The following is an 18,565-nucleotide window of genomic DNA, read 5'->3' as shown; positions in this document are numbered from 1 at the left end:
GAACATTCGTGTGCATGTGTCCTTATAATAGAACGATTTATAATCCTTTGGATATATACCCAGTAATGGGATTGCTGGGTCAAATGGAATTTCTATTTCTAGGTCCTTGAGGAATTGCCACACTGTCTTCCACAATGGCTGAACTAATTTACACTCCCACCAACAGTGTAAAAGTGTTCCTATTTCTCCACATCCTCTCCAGCATCTATTGTCTCTCAATTTTTTAATGATCACCGTTCTAACTGGTGTGAGATGGTATCTCAATGTAGTTTTGATTTGCATTTCTCTAATGACCAGCGATGATGAGCATTTTTTCATATGTTTGTTGGCCTCATGTATGTCTTCTTTTGTAAAATGTCTGTTCATATCCTTTGCCCACTTTTGAATGGGCTTTTTTTTTTTCTTATAAATCTGTTTTAGGTCTCTGTAGATTCTAATATTAGCCCTTTGTCAGATGGGTAGATTGCAAAATTTTTTCCCCATTCTGTTGGTTGCCAATTCACTCTAATGACTGTTTCTTTTGCTGTGCAGAAGCTGTGGAGTTTGATTAGGTCCCATTTGTCTATTTTGGCTTTTGTTGCCAACGCTTTTGATGTTTTGGTCATGAAGTCCTTGCCTAGGCCTATGTCCTGAATGGTTTTGCCTAGATTTTCTTCTAGGGTTTTTATGGTGTTAGGTCTGATGTTTAAGTCTTTAATCCATCTGGAGTTAATTTTAGTGTAAGGTGTCAGGAAGGGGTCCAGTTTCTGCTTTCTGCACATGGCTAGCCAGTTTTCCCAACACCATTTATTAAATAGGGAATCCTTTCCCCATTGCTTGTTTTTGTCAGGTTTGTCAAAGATCAGATGGCTGTAGATATGTCGTGTTGCCTCTGAGGCCTTTGTTCTGTTCCATTGGTCTATATCTCTGTTTTGGTACCAGTACTATGCTGTCAATACTTTTGAAAAACTTTATTCAGCTTTATTCTTAATATGCATCTAACAAAAAGTGAATTGAAAATTGATTATTAGTTTATTCAACATCTCTCCTACATAGGTATAATTCCAAGTTCTCTGTTAAAAACATATGTTTTTCTTTGTTGTTTAAATATATGATCCTGTCTTGTTCCACAAAATATTTAAAAATTGTTTATAAGATATAAAATAACAAGGTGAATTGAAAGTGTTACTCCAGAAAGAAATAGGAAAAGTGTGGGGTAACAGATGTTAGCCTCATTAGCCTAGTCTTGGATTATAGTAATCTGCAGATATATTTGTGTGAAAGACATCTGAAGGTGCCATCTTACATCTTACACTGTGAATCATTTTGGGGGATACATGCAATATTTCATTAAGATGAAAATTTCTTTCTTTTTTTTTTTTTTTTTTGAGACAGAGTTTTCGCTCTTGTTACCCAGGCTGGAGTGCAATGGCGCAATCTCGGCTCACCGCAACCTCCACCTCCTGAGTTCAGGCAATTCTCCTCCCTCAGCCTCCTGAGTAGCTGAGATTACAGGCACGCGCCACCACGCCCAGCTACTTTTTTGTATTTTTAGTAGAGACGGGGTTTCACCATGTTGACCAGGATGGTCTCGATCTCTCGACCTCGTGATCCACCCGCCTCGGCCTCCCAAAGTGCTGGGATTACAGGCTTGAGCCACCGCACCCGGCTGAAAATTTATTTCTATTGAACTTACACACTTGTCAATAAATAGTAACTTAAAAATTGTTAATTGTAAATGATCTTTTTTAATTGGGGAGTAATTATGACTGTGTGATTTAAAAAGGTAATTTTCAACTTGTAACTTTACTGAATAATCTCCAGTATCCTTTTTCATAAAATATACTAGAGTGACTAGTAACAGAAACTTTAGCAGAATATTCTTTCCTTACTACTTTTCAAGTATATGCATTCTTTTGAAGATGTTGAAGTGAGAAATTAAATATCTGAGAACTACAGAGGAAAAATATTCCAGAACACGGAAATTTTATTAGGATAATAAGCAACATATGCAGAGGAAGATGACAAGATGAAACTTTTTATTTTCTAACAAAATGAATTTTAAGATAAGTGCCTTTATTTGCAGATGCACCTTAAAACAAGAAAATGAAGAGAAAAGTAACGTTAATATGCTCTACAAAAATCTAACAGAAGGGTTAGAAAGGAAATGGGAACAGTATGAGAAAGAAGTTAAACAACAACTTAAACTGACTGTTCGGTCATTAGAGATGGAACCGAAGACCTTAAGAAATATTCCAAATCAGGTAAATCCATCTTTGATAAAAATTCTATATCTTCAACTTTATTATATCAATATTACTTATAATATCCACTTGATGTAATACATCTTATTTAGATCTAAAACAGACCAGAAATGTTATTTCATTTTTTAAAATGATTGATGATGCTTATAGGTACAATTATTAATATTTATTATATGTCTTGGCATCCAAGTATATTATTTTATTACAAAGAGCTTTTGAAAACAATAATATGCCATAATATATACTTAGTGATAACTTATTGATAAAAGTTTTGTTCCCAGTAAAATAGTTCCTTGTACTTTCCCCTATTTGGTATTGATTACTGTTTCTAATATTATAAAGAGGAAATAGAAATTATGGCAATCACAAATAATCTGATTATATTCTATGAAGAGCTCTATAAATTTTATCTTATTTACTATTGGTGTTTTGAAATAAAAGGCTCCTTTCATACTGATGTATTTACACCACAGAAGTAACTGTGATCTGGTGGAGAACTAGAAGCAGAGTCAGAAGCCCTGGGGAAAATCCTGTGGCTCGCTTATATTTTTAACCTTTCTTTTTCAAAATTGTGGTAACTAAATGAGTTCATCAGTAAATGTGTAAAGGAGTGACTAGTACAATGTCTAGATTTATGATTTTGTAAATATAATTCTTATCACTGACTATAAAAATGTTAAAAGAGTCAAATTGCAATAGAATATTATTAGGAAAACAGAACTTTAATAACTTTGGAAAATTTTATCTGTCCAAATACGTGCAAATTGAGGCTCTTACTATAGGGTGGTGTATGGGTTAGAGGTCAGAATGTACATGCAATTTTCTTTTTGTTATATTTTAATTTAGTCAAATTTGTTAATGTTTTAATTTATGCTTTTAGGTTTGTTGTAATTCAGCTAAAGGTTTTTCCAATTCTGATATTCTCAAAAATTCTTTCTCTTTCTCTCTCTCTCTCTCTCTCTCTCTCTCTCTCTCTCTGTGTGTATGTGTGTGTGTGTGTGTGTGTGTGTGTGTGTGTGTGTGTGTTTACTTTTATGAATTCATTGACTTCAAATAAAGTTTTGAACTTTTTGGAATTTATGCTCTATAAGGTTCAAAGTTTTGCTTTAACTTTTTCTCCAGTTGGAGATCCACTTACAGTAATCTTTTTAGTGCATGGGTGTGCCGGTTGTTCTTTAACTTCAGAGGTAATCATGAAATGTTGTCTTATTGAGTACTAGCTAAAACTTTCTTTTGTTTTATTTAGGATTTTCATAATCATGAAGAAATGAAAGATCTAATGCATGAAAATGGCATTTTGAAGAGAGACATTGCTATGCTTAGAGAGGAAATATGCACATTAAAAAATGACAGCCTCGAAAAAGAAAATAAATATTTTAAGGATTTTGAAATTATTGAAGAAATAAATACTGGTTTTGAAAACAGAAACAAACTCAGTGAGGAAATGATAACAAAAATAGTATCCCAGTGTCTACAACAGCTTAATGATCTCCGAGCTGAGAATACAAGGCTCAATTCTGAACTGGGGAAGGAAAGAGAAGATGAAGAAAGACTGGAAGCTGAAATTGAATCATATCAGTCTAGACTGGCTGCTGCTATAAGAGAACACAATCAAAGGGTGAAAACAGAAAGAGACCTCAAACTTTCTCTACAGAGAACACAAGATATTTCTTTACAGAGAAACACGAATTCTGAGCTAAAAGATAAGTATGAGTTTCTTAAAGAAAAACTTTCTAAAACACAAATTAAATTCAATACCTTAAAAGATAAGGTCTGTAAGACAAGTGATACTCTCAGAGAAAAGACATTGGCTTTAGAAACTGCACAAAACGACTTAAGCCAAACACAGCAGCAAATAAAGGAAATGAAAGAGATGTATCAAAATGCAGATGCTAAAGTGAGTAAATCCACTGGAGAGTGGAACTATGTAGAAGAGAGACTATGTGAACTACAACGTAAAAATCTGTGGCTTAAACAGCAACTAGATGATGCTTATCAGAAAGGGGATAATGAAGAGAGAGTAATTAATATCCAAGGAGGATTTATTGAGAGTGGAAAGAAAGGTCTTCTTCTAGAAGAGAAAAATAAGAAGTTAATGAACGAATGTAATCATTTAAAAGAACGTCTGTTTCAACATGAGAAAGAGAAAGCAGAAGTAAGTATCAAGGAAGATAAATATTTTCAAACTTTTGGAAAGAACATTTAAACATTTGGTTCTGAATACATGTTGAACCTGGTTGAATAAAAAGAATAGATAATAAATATGTTTACCATACTGTATAATTGCATTTACATGAAACATGCAGAAAAGATAGATATACAGAGACAGAAAGTAGATGAATGTTTGCGTAGGGCTGGGGCTGGAAGCTAGTAGTGACTGCTAATGGGTGTGAGGGGTCTTTCAGTGGTGAAAAGCTTCTGAAGCCGGATTGTAGAGCTAGCTGCACAACTCGGTCAATTTACTAAAAACCTTCTAACTTTTATGTTGAAACAGATATATTCTATAGTAGGTAAATTACATTTTGACAAATCTGTTTTAATTTTTAAAAAAAGGAAAAATGTGTTTACAATATCAGCTTAGAAATCTACCTTGTTTCCAGAAAGTAAAAGGTGGAGCTGAGGAACTATTTACTTTGAGTACAGACATTTATACCGCCTATGAAATTTTAATAGGCACAAAGTCATATTTTAAGGTAGATAGTCCTATCCTGCTGGAATAATAATTTTAATGTCTTTATATTGCCACATGTTAAGACCATGATGAAGCAAATGCATTCGAATTAAGGTTTAATTGAGTGATTTGCTTTCACACATAATTCTAGATTTCCCAGATGAACTAAAGTGTATTACTTTGTCTTGTAATACTTTTCTGTAAGTATCTTTTTATATATTTTATCTTGTATAGTTTTGTTTTTATTTTATTAAAATATAATAAAATTATATTATATTTTTATTTATATTAATTTGACTTAAATCTGAAAATATATCAGTCTCAAATTATGTATTTTTATGACTATGTTTACATGGCCATAAAAATACATTTTAAAGGAAACTACTTGTCATAAAATCATAATTTAGGACAAATATGTTAAATTTTAGCAAAACCATATCTGATTTAGTCTTCCCACTGGTATTTATAATTTACTTTGACTATTTGTATTAATAATTGCCTCATAATTTTTATTTTAAGGCTCAATGACTACCATTTGAATATAATTTTGTCCAGTACAGAAATACTTGTAGCTGCCTGTGATTTATGAATTGGGCATTAGATCCTCATTTTCAGACTAATGAGGGGTGGCAGGCTTTACACACAATGGGAATGAAGTGAGTACAGGAGGGAGTTTTAGGAGCTTGAGGTCAGAGAGGAAGGTAGAGGCCTGTTTACCTAGAGCCTCAAAGGCCATTGGAATTTTACTTTTATTCTGGGGTAGAAATCTGTTGGAAGGATTTGAACAAGTGATGGAATATGTTAGGAATCTCAGGTTGAGGTGAGCTTCTAAGATGATTGAATAGTGGGATGAATCTGTTGTGTAAGTAAGAGAATACCAGTTTGGCAGGAAGACAACACATTCTGCGTCCCTTACTGAATTCAGCAACAAATAAAAATGTGCATATATGATGAAAAGGTGAATCGATGTGTGTGGTGATAATTTTCAAAGTATGTATGTTAAGTATTATTGACATAATTTAATAATAATTATTATAAAATCAGTAACAAAACTATTTTTTCAGGTGGTTGTGACACAACTTCAACAATTGGCTGATACCCTAAAAAAAAAAAGTATGTCAGAGTCACCACTAGAAGATACATCACGTTGTCACATTAATTTGGATGAGACACAGGCCTCAAAGAAGAAATTATTTCAAGTCGAAAGTCAAGTATGTATGGAATTTAACATGTTGGCAGTTACTCCGCAGCTGGTTGAATTCTATAACATGTTTTAGGATACTAATTTTGATGGATGCTTAATCTTCACAACATTCCAGTGAAGTAGATGGTAAAGAACCAGAGACACAGAAAGTTAATTTGCTCAAGGTCACACAGCTTGTACCTGGTGGAGCTGGGATTCAGACCCAGGCCATCTGGCTTCTGTGTAGATATTGCCTCTCAAATCATTCCATGAAATACCTGGTTGGGTGAGGTGGCTCATGCCTGTTATTCTAGCATTTTGGAAGCCTGAGGCAGGAGAATCACTTGAGACCAGCCACAGCAATAAAGTGAGACCCTCTCTAAAAAAAAAAAAAAAAAAAAAAAGTTTAAAACAATTGGCTGAGGCATGGTGGTGCATGCCTGTAGTTTCAGCTACCTGGGAGGCTGTGGTAGGAAGATCACTTAAGCTTGGGAGATCAAGGCTGCAGTGAGCAGTGATTCAGCCTGGGTGACAGAGTGAAACTGTCTCACAAAATAAACAATTTTGTATAGATTCCTGTAGAAATGACTTAGAAATCAGGCATAGAATTATTAGCCACTTTGATGTCACTTTGGGTAGAAAAAATTTAATAAGGGGCAGTTTTCAACCATCTCAATTAATAGCCTCTAACTTCTCCAGAAAGTTCTTATTTCATAAATTCCTAAGCCAGAGACTACTTGGATTAAGATATTTAGTGGACACAATTTTGAAATGAAGAATCACAGTTGGGCTGAAGGGACATCTCTACTTGACTGGAGCTTCCCAATGATATATAGTGGAGTGTTCCCTGAAAGAAACTTTAGAACAAGATTTTCATCATGCCATATCTCTATGGAAAAGGAAATTCTTAAAAAAGAAAAACAAAACAGGCAAACAATGAATAATTTGATTCTTATGGGAAAGTTGTGCATTATAAAGGAAAAAGGACAATATATGCTGGTTAATATCATAAGGGTGAGGCTGTCCTTCTCAAGATTAGAAAATATAACACTACACTCAAAGTAACATCAGTGTATGAGCATGTGGCTGAGAATATTTTCTTTTTTTTTTTAATTTTACTTTAAGTTCTGGGATACACGTGCAGAATGTGCAGGTTTGTTGCATAGGTACACATGTGCCATGGTGTTTTGCTGCACCCATCAAGCCATCCTCTAGATTTTAAGCCCTGCATGCATTAGGTATTTGTCCTAATGCTCTCCTTCCCCTTGCCCTCACCCCCTCAACAGGCCCCAGTGTGTGATGTTCCCCCTGTTCAACTCCCACTTATGAGTGAGAACATGGAGTGCTTTATTTTCTTTTCCTGTGTCAGTTTGCTGAGAATGATGGCTTCCAGCTTCATCCATGTCCCTGCAAAGGACATGAACTCATCCTTCTTTATGGCTGCATAGTATTACATGGTGTATATGTGCCACATTTTCTACATCCAGTCTATCATTGATAGGCATTTGGGTTGGTTCAGTCTTTGCTATTGTAAATAGTGCTGCAATAAACATTCATGTGCATGTGTCTTTATAGTAGAATGATTTATAATCCTTAGAGTATATACTCAGTAATGGGATTGCTGGGTCAAATGGTATTTCTAGTTCTAGATCCTTGAGGAATATTTTCTATGAGAAGTGTACTAACAGGAAGAGGCCTCAGTAAAAGGGACAGAGCTGGAAATGTAGATTCGGGAATCTGGGCGGGAGTTTTGAGATTTAAGGAGCTCTGGGATAATTTTAAAAGAGCAACAGAAAGGGATAGGACTAAACATCAGAGGTTGCTGCATTCAGAGATGGGAGGCTTTGGTCACTGCTCGCAGTTGCTGCCAAGTAAAGCAAGATAAAGTCCTTGATGTCCAACAGACTTTCTAAAATAAGACAGTAAGTGATGAGAAATAGATTTCTGAATGACAGTATGGGTTATAAAGTTCAATGGAAGGGGAGAAACAGGACAATAGAAAAGCCTCAAAAGTTAGACAGAAGTTGTTTTTGTTTGTTATAGAGGAGAGTTAAACTTTATTTAAAGAGAAATGGTTAAGAGAAAAGGAAAAACTGAAACCATGGGTGAATATTTACAGAAAAAGAGAGTATTTAGCTCATCCTGAAAACAGATGAGGATAAAAAATGTAACAGGAACCATATGAGAGTTTTCTTAAAATTGCCTTAGTAAGATGTAATTTAGCACAACTTGGAATATGTTGACGCATTGATGACAATGTTTCTAGGGCATCTTTGAAAACTAACATGCAAATATAACTACTCTTAATTTTTTTCTACCACCGCTTAGTTTTTTATGTGCGAAACCCTCTGTTTTTAACAAAATTATTTGCAGTTTAAATTTCAGAAAAGTTAATAACAAAAGTATGAATTGTATTTGGCTGTTTTAAGAAAAGTGATTGTGATTAAAGTCTGTCCTTATTGGCATCAGGTTTATAAAATGCACTTTACACATCTGCCTAAATACATGTTATTCATAAACTTATAAGAAATGTTTTTAAGATAGAAGAATGTGTCTCTATATTTTTAAAAATACATTTTTAAACTATTTTTTTCAAGCCTGAGGAAGAAAAGAAAGAATTAAGAAAACATTCTGAGTATAATATGGATCAAATAAGAAAGAAAAATGATGAATTAGAAAAAGAGAGAACTGGGTATGATTTTAATATTGTAGAACATTTTAACCATACATCAATTGATTTAACCATACTTTTACTTCATTAAAACCTAGATACAAATTCATTTTACGTCTGCATTTTCATAATTAAATTCTATTTTAACATTTATTTTAGAAACATAATGCAACTTGATATTTTTGAATACCAAAATATTATACTTATTCTTTAATGATTTTGAAAACAATAATGATGAAGCCTTATACATATAATGTCAACTGCACCTTTGTCTTCTTGTGTGAAGTTTTGTTTTTGAAGGTATTTTTGCTGTCTTTGGTAATTTTTCCTTCCTTTGGTAGTATCCTTCTCTGCTGCATTCAAATTCTTCGAAGAAGACCTATTTGTGTCATTCTTTAACATCAACATTTATTTTGATATTTTCCTTGTATTTTCTTTCTGTTTCTTTCTTTAAGATAGAAAACCTGTCATAGAAATTTACTCATTTTTCATGGGTACGTCCCTTATATACATGAGGTATACATGTTATTAAACTTGTTTCACATAAATGTTATATATACAAAAACATATGTATAACTTAAAAGCAAAATGAGCAATCATGTTTTTATCACAGATTTCTTAAAACAGAATGAGTCTTTGAAGTCACTAACACAGCTACTTTTCTATACATTTGCTGAGTACTTGAGTTCATTTGCTGATTTTAATCAACATTTTTCTGTCAGCGCCTTTCTGGACATGGTTTTGTGTCTCTTTCATTTTGTTGACAGTGTCAGCAAAGATCTCTAGATCTCTTCTTCAAGCAGTCCTTAAATCTTCACACATCTCTATGCTCATTTTCTTTCTTCAAAAACTGCCTGTTTCTTTTTCCTCTCAACTCAGACATCAAAGATGTTTTCTTACCTGTATCTTTTTGTACTTTGAATGATGCTTTTTGCACATACTTTCTTTTCTTCTTATAGACTGTGGTAAACAGGTACCAAAATGTGTCTTTTTCAAAATGCATATGTTTTACTTTTTCATCTTGGATACTCATCTCTGAGTTATGGCTAATATTTAGTTTTAGATTATTTTGTCTTAACATACCAAAATTTATAGGCATAGTTTATTTATAAAATTGTATATGTGACAATATCACTCTATCTGCCATATATATGATAAAAAATTTCTTTATGTTATTTATCTAAGATTATAACTTTACTAGAATGTTTCTAAACTATTTTCTGTTGAAACAAATGAGAGGATCATAATTTATATCTTTTATATGCTAAAACACAATATCTACTTTGAAATTACTGAGTATTTAGTCTTAAAAATACTTGATTTACTAATGCAGTACATTTCTGCAGATATAAGAAACTCCTGGAAATGATAAAATGTCTATTAAATGAATTTGGAAATGAAGGATTGGATTTCCATGGAGACTTAGAAACAGATCAACTGGAAATGAATATGACGAAGCTAAAACATAAGGTAATTTTTGATCAGTCTTGTGATTTAAAAAGGGCACTTAATTTGGGGAAATATTAATGATGAAAAAATACAAATTCTGCCAAACATGTTTAAAGAGGATTATTCTAAGCCAGTATGAGTGACTGTGGCCCTGGGTTGCACGATCTCAAGAGATCCTGAGAAAGGAGTTACAGTTTGGTTTTACACATTTCCAAGGGACGGAAATTGTAGGGAAAAATCACATTAGGAAGGTATACATTGATTCAGCCCCAAAAGGTGGGACATACAGAACAGGGGCTTACAGATTGTAGGTGGGTTTTAGGGATTCTTGAGGTGACAGTTGGTAGAGTTAAACTATTGTCTAAAACTTGAAATCTGTAGAAAGGAATGCCTGAATTAAGATGAGGGGATCATGGAGGCCAAGGTTTTTATTGTGTAGATGAAGCCTCATAGCCTGTAGCCATCAGAGAGAATAGATGGTAAATATATCTTTTCAGACTTTAAATGTGTCAGGCTTTTAGATAATTACTCCTGGCTCTAGGAATCCATAGAAGGGGAGAGATCTGGTTACATTAATAGAGACTTTTTTTTTTTTTTTTTTTTTTTTTTTGAGACGGAGTTTCGCTCTTGCTACCCAGGCTGGAGTCCAATGGCGCAGTCTCAGCTCACCGCAACCTCCGCCTCCTGGGTTCAGGCAATTCTCCTGCCTCAGCCTCCTGAGTAGCTGGGATTACAGGCACGTGCCACCATGCCCAGCTAATTTTTTGTATTTTTAGTAGAGACGGGGTTTCACCATGTTGACCAGGATGGTCTCGATCTCTTGACCTCGTGATCCACCTGCCTCGGCCTCCCAAAGTGCTGGGATTACAGGCGTGAGCCACTGCGCCTGGCCTAATAGAGACTTTTTACAGATGCAAATTTCCCAGAGAAGACAGCTTTTGTAGAGCCATTTTAATCTCTTGGCCCTGTGGCAGCCATTTCAAAATATGTCAAATAAGTATGTTTGGGGGTAAATTCTTTTTATTTCCTTCAGCATCTGCTGTCTTTGATGCTGTAACAGAGTCAGGCTGAAAAATAAGCCTTTGCTATGAGCTAATGAAACCCATTGATGAGATTTTATAGTGTGTTTGGTGTGATTCCCCAGGCCCCTAAGATAAGAGTTGGGGCAAAAGAAAAAAAGATCAGAGTTTAGTCCTCAGTATAAATCTGTCAGTATGTTAAGCAGTGAGGGAAAGATTTAAAAAAAAAAAAATATATATATATATATATATATATATATGTTTTACAGAATTGATGCTAATGGAAAGGACAGGTTTACATATTTTAGATGGAGTCTCACTCTGTCACCCTGGCTGGAGTGCAGTGGTGTGATCTCAGCTCACTACAACCTCTGCCTCCTAGGTTCAAACAATTCTCCTGCCTCGGCCTCCTGAGTAGCTGGGACTACAGGCACATGCTGCCACGCCTGGCTAATTTTTTGTATTTTAGGAGAGATGGGTTTTCAGTGTGTTGCCCAAGGCTGGTCGTGAACTCTTGAGCTCAGGCAATCTGCCTGCCTGGGCAGGGATTACAGGCATGAGCCACTGTGCCCATATATTACTTTTTCAATAAAAAGGGCATGCTGTTAATTCTCTTATGTCATAAACCGTGGCCAATGATCTGAAACCAAGCAATACACTGTTACATGACTTCAGATCACTAGCACCAAATAAATTTGGAGGAAAACAGGTTTATTGAGATATAATTAACACACCATGCAATTCACTCATTTAAAGTACACAATTCACTGACTTTTAGTATCTTCGCAGAGTTATGCAATCATCACGATCAATTTTAGAACATTTTCATTGCCCTAAAAAGAAGCACCACATTATTTAGCCATCCCCACCAGTCTCCGCTTCCTCCCTCAGCCTTAAGGAACCACCTGCCTTCTTTGTGTAGATCTGTATATTTTGAACATTTCGTATCAATTGAATCGCAATATGTGGTCTATTGTGACTGGCTTCTTTAACTTAGCATAACTTTTCCAAGCTTCATCTGTGTAGGTATCAGTACTGAATTTCTTCTTACTGCTGTGTAATATCCCATTGTATGTAAACACCAAATGTTTTATTCATCCATTCGGCAGCTGGTGGACCTCTGGGCTCTTTTAACTTTTTGACTCTTGTTAACAATGCTGCTCAATGTAATGTACAAGTTTTTGTGTTTACGTATGTTTTCGTTTCTCTTGAGTATATACTATGCCTGGAGTTTCTGATTCACGTGGTCACTTCATGCTCCACCGTTTGAGGAGCTGCACGTTTGTTTTCCAAAATGGCTGTATCGTTCTACATTCTCAGCAGCGTTGTGTAAGGGTTTTAATTTCTCCACATTCTTGGTAACACGTATTTTCTATCTTTTTCATTGAACAAAGATGTCATCCTCACGGTGTGAAGTGATAATATATCATGGTTTTAATTTACACTTCCCTAATTGCTAATTGCATTAAGCAACTTTTTGTGTGTTTATAACCATCTGTGTATCTTCTTTGCAGAGATATTTATTCAAATTCTTTGCCCATTTTTTAATTGGCTTACCTCGTTATTTCTGAATTATAAGGTTTTTAAAATATATATCCTAGATAATGAGTCTTTATCAGATATACACTTTTCAAATGTTTGCTTCTGCTCAGTGGCTTGAGACCATCTTTTCATGAACAACAGTTTTCAGTTTTGAAGTCTATTGAATCCATGTCTTCATAGCTAAGAAAACAGTGCCAAATGCAGCCACGAAAATGCATGTCAAATTTTTCCTGAGAGTTTTATAGTTTTAGCTCTTATATTTAGCTGTTTTGTTTTGAGTTAATTTTTAGATATGGTAAGAGTCCAACTTTATTCTTTTGCATATGAATATCCAGTTGTCCCAGCATCGTTTTTTGAAAAGACTATTTTCCCCCCATTTAACTGTTTTGTTAACCTTGAGAAAAATCAATTAACTGTAAATGTACAGGTTTAAATTTAGATTCTCAATTCTAATATGTTTATCTATGTTTATTCTTATGCCAGGACCAAATCAAATTTAATTAGAAGGTGTTTTCAGTCATGTTGCGTATTACCAGTTGTCTTAACGTCATCATAAAACTGGATGTAGTGGAGCATCTTTAACCTCACCTTTTGTGTCTCAAAGAAGTCTGTGGCCAGCTCATACCTTACTGACTCTGAGACATAATGGGAAGTCAGGCTTACAAGACACAGTTCATTTATATTTTTCTCCATTCAAACTTTAATCTCTTATCCAATGCCTCCCTCTTTAGACACATTTTCTTCAAATTCTGGATGCATTTTCTTCAAATCTTGATCTGCCATTTAGTGCATTTTTTTTTCTTTGAGATGGAGTTTCACTCTTTGTGCACAGGCTAGACTGCAAGGGCACAATCTCAGCTCACTGCAACCTCCACCTTTCGGGTTCAAGTGAATCTCCTGCCTCAGCCTCCCGAGTAACTGGGAATACAGACATGGGCTACCACGCCTGGCTAATTTTGTATTTTTAGTAGAGTTGGGGTTTCTCCGTGTTGGTCAGGCTGGTCTTGAACTCCCGACCTCAGGTGATCTACCTGCCTCGGCCTACCAAAATGCTGGGATTATAGGTGTGAGCCACCACACCTGGCCTGGTGCATTATGTTTTATTAACTCCTTATAATGTACAGAATCACTCATAAATGTTCACCTTCTATGAAGGAGGAGTTTAAGTCTGGGCTGTTCAGGTTATCTCAGTGGAAACCAAGTTAAGTCATCATTTTTCCACCTGGTAGCTGGTTTACACTGGGGCTGATCCTTTCCTTGGTGTAATTTCTGCATTCTCAGAAACCTTTTATTTTTAAACAGAGATGCCCAGATCTGCTTTCTAGCTCAATACAAGATTCTTGGAGTACAAAATTTAACTCATGCCAAGAGAAATTTTTAGGAGTAGAGCACTTAAAAACCAAATAATGTTCAGGCAATTTATCAGAGACAAATAGTAGATTAGTATTTTGAATTTCAATATCTGAGAGCCAATTTGTATGCTATAGAGAACATATGTTACACTGTGGTATAGCATAAAGATGGCATGGTCTTAACGTCTGCTTACAAACAAGCTTGTTTGTTGAAAAGACTATTTTTCCCCCATTTAATTATTTTGTAGCTTGAAGTAAGGTAAAGGAGTCATTGGATTTAAATTTCTTCACATTCGAAGCAGACAGCATTTATTTTGCTTTGTGAAGATGAAAAATGAATCTGCAATATTTTTATTGCCTCATTGAGAAGAAAATGAAAATTGAATACTAGACTGATTAATAAATACTCAAAGCTGCTTGCTTCCTTTAGAATTTCAGTTAATTGAAATCAAGAGGTCTGACTTTTGTTATTTAACCAAATATTTCTAGTTGTTTTTGAATCATGCATCTTCTTGTTTCCCAGTCTCATTTTCTAACTTGAAGGGAAATTCTAATAGACACCCTTGCCTTGTTATTGGAGTTTATAACTGAATGGAATTATAGGAAAAGTTTCTCCTCAGGAGCTTCTGTCTTTCTCCTGGTTATCTGCCGATTCTCAATAATGCTTGTCATCAATCGATTAATCTCAAAATTTATTAGATCCTACTTTAAAGGAGACTATATTCTGCTGTATGAGTTCTATTTCTTGTTGTCTCTTTTTAAAAATAATTTTATTTTTCCATCAATTACCCAGACTTTAGTGGCTTGAAACATTTTTTTGTTCATGCTTCTGTGATATGGAAAAGGCTTGGGCAGGACAGCTTGTCTCTGCTCCCCTCAGCTTCCCTAGGGACAGCTGAAAGCCTGGAGAAGTGGCATTCTCTGAAGGTGCTCACTCCAGTGTTTGGTTGTTGATGCTGGCTGTTGGCTGGAACTTTGCTTGGGGTAGGCAGTGTAAGCACTGGTACTGGAACTCCCAAGCTCTCTTTGCGGCCTGAGCGTTCTTACAACATGCGGGCTGGGTTCCAAGGGCAAGCAGTAATAGTATGGGGAAAACCGCCCTCATGATTCAATTATCTCCCACTGGGTAGGAATGAGAGAAATGAGTGCTAAATGAAAGGGGAAACGCTTTATAAAATTATCAAACACTGTGAGACATATTCACTACCACAAGGACAGTGTGGGGGAAACCACTCCCACAGTTCAATTATGTCTCACTGGGTCCCTCCCACAAGGTGTGGGAATTATGGGAGCTACCATTCATAATGGGATTTGGGTAGGGACACAGCCAAACCGTATCATACTCCTTATTTACAGAACTCATTAGTTTGTCTTTTTTTGAGATACGGTCTTTCTTTTGTCATTCAGGCAGGAGTGCAGTGGTGTCCTGGCTCACTGCAGTCTTGAACTGTAGATTCAAGCCATCCTCCTGCCTCAGTCTTGCAACTAACTGAAACTACAGGCATGAGCCATCGTGTCTGGCTAATTATTTTTTAGCCTCTTATAGAAATGGCCTCACTGTGTTGCTCTGGCTGGACAGAACTCTTGGCCTCAAGTGATCACTCTGTCGCTGCCTCCCAAAGTGCTGGGGTTACAGGCAAGAGCCACCACACCTGCCCTAGATTGTTATTTTCAAAGTCTTATTCTGAGAGCCATTTATTGTCTTTGGCCTAAATAACTCAACATGATGTCCCTAAATCTTCTTTAGAAATTATTGGAAGTGATGATGAAGGAAAGAGATTAGAAACTTTCTACTAAGAAAAAAACTTAGAGCCATTTCAGGAGAAACAAAAACAATCAGAAAAGTAAAAGTCTAAGATCAAGTGCAGAAGTTCTGTGGCAAAGATGACGAAAGTAAAGAATAGATTATTGTGATTCTTGGTGGCTTTAACTTTGTTCTTGATTTTTTGAGTAATTTAAGGGTTCACAATTGAAGAATCTACTGCATTATAGATAACATGTTATTGTAAGTAAATGTATTTCAAAATTTGTTATTGGTTTTGTATTAAAATATTACCAGCCTACTTCATTATCAAACTGTATTATTTTATTCATGCAGTTTGATGATCTTACAGAAGAGCTGGGAGCTGTATCTTCAAAATGTCTATATTTGGCTAAAAACAATCAAGTTATTCAACAAGAGTTAAACTCTATGAAAGACGTACAAAAGAAATATGAAAAACTTGAGGAGGTTAACAAAACATTGGAACAAGAAGTAGTAAATCTTAAGACACATATAGAAAAAAATATGGTAGACTTTAGTGAATTAGAAGAATATAAATTGCAGATAGAAGAAAGAACAAGACAGGAAAGAAAAAAATTAGAAGAAATCAGTTTACAGGTTAGTGTTTTTTTTAATCAGGTAGGTTTATCTGTAATGTACTTTCATTTATTTTCCTGCAAATTACATATAATAATAATAAAATATAATATATAATTATAGATAAATAAAATAATTATATAATTATATATAATATAAACACTATATGTAAATTATATAATTATATAGTAATCATACAATTTTTTATTTAATAATATATAATTATATAATTATATGTAAACACTATATGTATAAAAACACTATGTATAAACACACTATATCGTATTTTCTCTGCTCCTCTTATAGGAAAGTGTTTTGTAAAGTTTTAGGAAAAAAAGTGGTGCCTGTTTCTCCTTTTAAATATTTTAATTTTCATTATTATTATAACTAAATTGATCTTTCAGAGTAATGATTTTCATTCTAGTGTCACTTAGTTATTAAGGCCAGTTGGCATAAGACTATTAGAAAAAGAAAATTGTAATTTAAAATTACATGATGCTTTTGAATTGTTCTTAAGCTACATTGTTCAGTTTTTAAAATTTTAAATGATTCTATTATTTTTTAAATTATCAGATTACATGAATACTAACAAGAATGATTTCAAATTTTTATAATTCAGATTCAATTCTTAATTCCATTATCACTTTAGATGAAATTGCTGGTAAATGTTTTAAACTTCAGCTTCTTTTTTAAAAACATATTTAAAATTGCTTTCTGAATTACTTACTCTAAATGAAAGGCAACAAATATAGACTAATTAGGTTATAATTGTTTTAAAAGTATGATTTTTTTTCCATTTGTTTTAGAAACAAGCAGAATATGAAAAACACTTAGAGCAGTTAGAAAAGAATTATATGGCTTCAATAAATAAAATAGACCTCATACAGAAAGATGCGAAATATCAGTTCTACAAAATGAAAACTGCTTTTGAAGAGGTTACTACTGAATTAGAAGAATATAAGGAAGCCTTTGCAGTAGCATTAAAGGCTAACAGATCCATGTCAGAAAAAGTAAAGAAGTAAGTCAAAACATAGACTTGTAGAAAATCAGCTGGGCTCATTAACTTGCCATGAAAGCATAATTTTTAGTAATACAACTTTATGAGATCGGTAGGAAGTGAAAGCTATCCTGATGGTATAATTTTTGAAAAAAATATTAGTAAATAAACTTACATTTAAAATGTTAGCCAAGGACAGTTTCAGTTTCTGTCTTTTCTTTTCTTTTCTTCTTCTTTTTTTTTTTTTTTTTTTTTTTTGCTTTTGTCTTTTGTGTGGCTTTTTTCCCCTAGAAAATCTCATGTAGTTAACGTAATCTATTAGTCTTTTAGCATTTTTGAAGCTTTATAGTCAGTGAAGTGCTTTTGTTATGAAATTACTTGTTAGAATTCTTCTAAATATAAATATTAATTAATTTATTTTTGGTAGCTCACAACCTAAACCAGAACTACTACAACTCTGGGCACATCCTGGCATTCAGTAACTGAACTTTCCTGTTTGTGATCTTTAGTATTATCACTAGAGGGCGCTTTGAGACAAACTATTCTGTATAGTTTTTTCCGCGTACAGGAAGGCATCCTTGTGAAATAGGGAATGATTATCCTAAGGATGAAAATGTAATTTACAAAGTCGTTAAAAAATAACATCTTGGTCAGCCTGAAAGTGGGGTGTGTGGAAGACAGAAAGGGCAGGCCCCACCTCCAGTGCCTTGGTCACAATGCTAGTGGCTAATGGCCTTCAAAGATGCTTTAGTTCTTGATCACCAACCTAGCCATCTAGTTCTCCTCTAGGAGTTCTTGCTGTGACTTATTCCTCAGTGCCAAATGCTTAATTTTTCCTAAATAATGGATGAAATGTACAAGGGTGGTGAAAGCAAATGTTTGAAAATACATATGGAGGTAGTTTTTAAAATCCTGAAACCGGTTTTCTAAATGCAAATATTTCTAGCTTTCTTTTCTTTTCTTTCTTCTTTTTTTTTTGTATATAATTTAAAGAGTGCAACATGATGTAATGATATATTGATTCATAGAGAAGTGGTTCTTATAGTCAGGCAAATTAACATGTTCATCATCTCACATAG

At 34.3% G+C, this 18,565-nt stretch overlaps 2 protein-coding genes across 2 annotated transcripts in view; both read left to right on the top strand.

The window, feature by feature from the left end:
- Positions 1-4,449, top strand: part of ANKRD20A1 (ankyrin repeat domain 20 family member A1) — a 52,934-nt gene extending 48,485 nt beyond the window's left edge. The window contains exons 14-15 of the mRNA XM_003919746.2: positions 2,066-2,243; positions 3,490-4,449. Of these exons, the coding sequence (XP_003919795.1) occupies positions 2,066-2,243; positions 3,490-4,449 (1,138 nt within the window). The remainder of the gene's footprint in view (positions 1-2,065; positions 2,244-3,489) is intronic.
- A 1,402-nt stretch (positions 4,450-5,851) lies between these two features.
- On the top strand, positions 5,852-17,511 carry LOC141581535 (ankyrin repeat domain-containing protein 18B-like). Its single transcript, XM_074387356.1, has 4 exons — positions 5,852-5,872; positions 5,979-6,125; positions 16,229-16,510; positions 17,296-17,511. The coding sequence occupies exons 1-4, from the start codon at positions 5,852-5,854 to the stop codon at positions 17,509-17,511; spliced, it is 666 nt and encodes a 221-aa protein (XP_074243457.1).
- Positions 17,512-18,565: the final 1,054 nt, after the last annotated feature.

The sequence above is a fragment of the Saimiri boliviensis genome, chromosome 16 (genome assembly GCF_048565385.1).
Source record: "Saimiri boliviensis isolate mSaiBol1 chromosome 16, mSaiBol1.pri, whole genome shotgun sequence".
Taxonomy (NCBI): Eukaryota; Metazoa; Chordata; class Mammalia; order Primates; family Cebidae; genus Saimiri; species Saimiri boliviensis.
The sequence above is the reverse complement of the archived record's forward strand: the minus strand, read 5'-3'. Positions and strand labels throughout refer to the sequence as shown.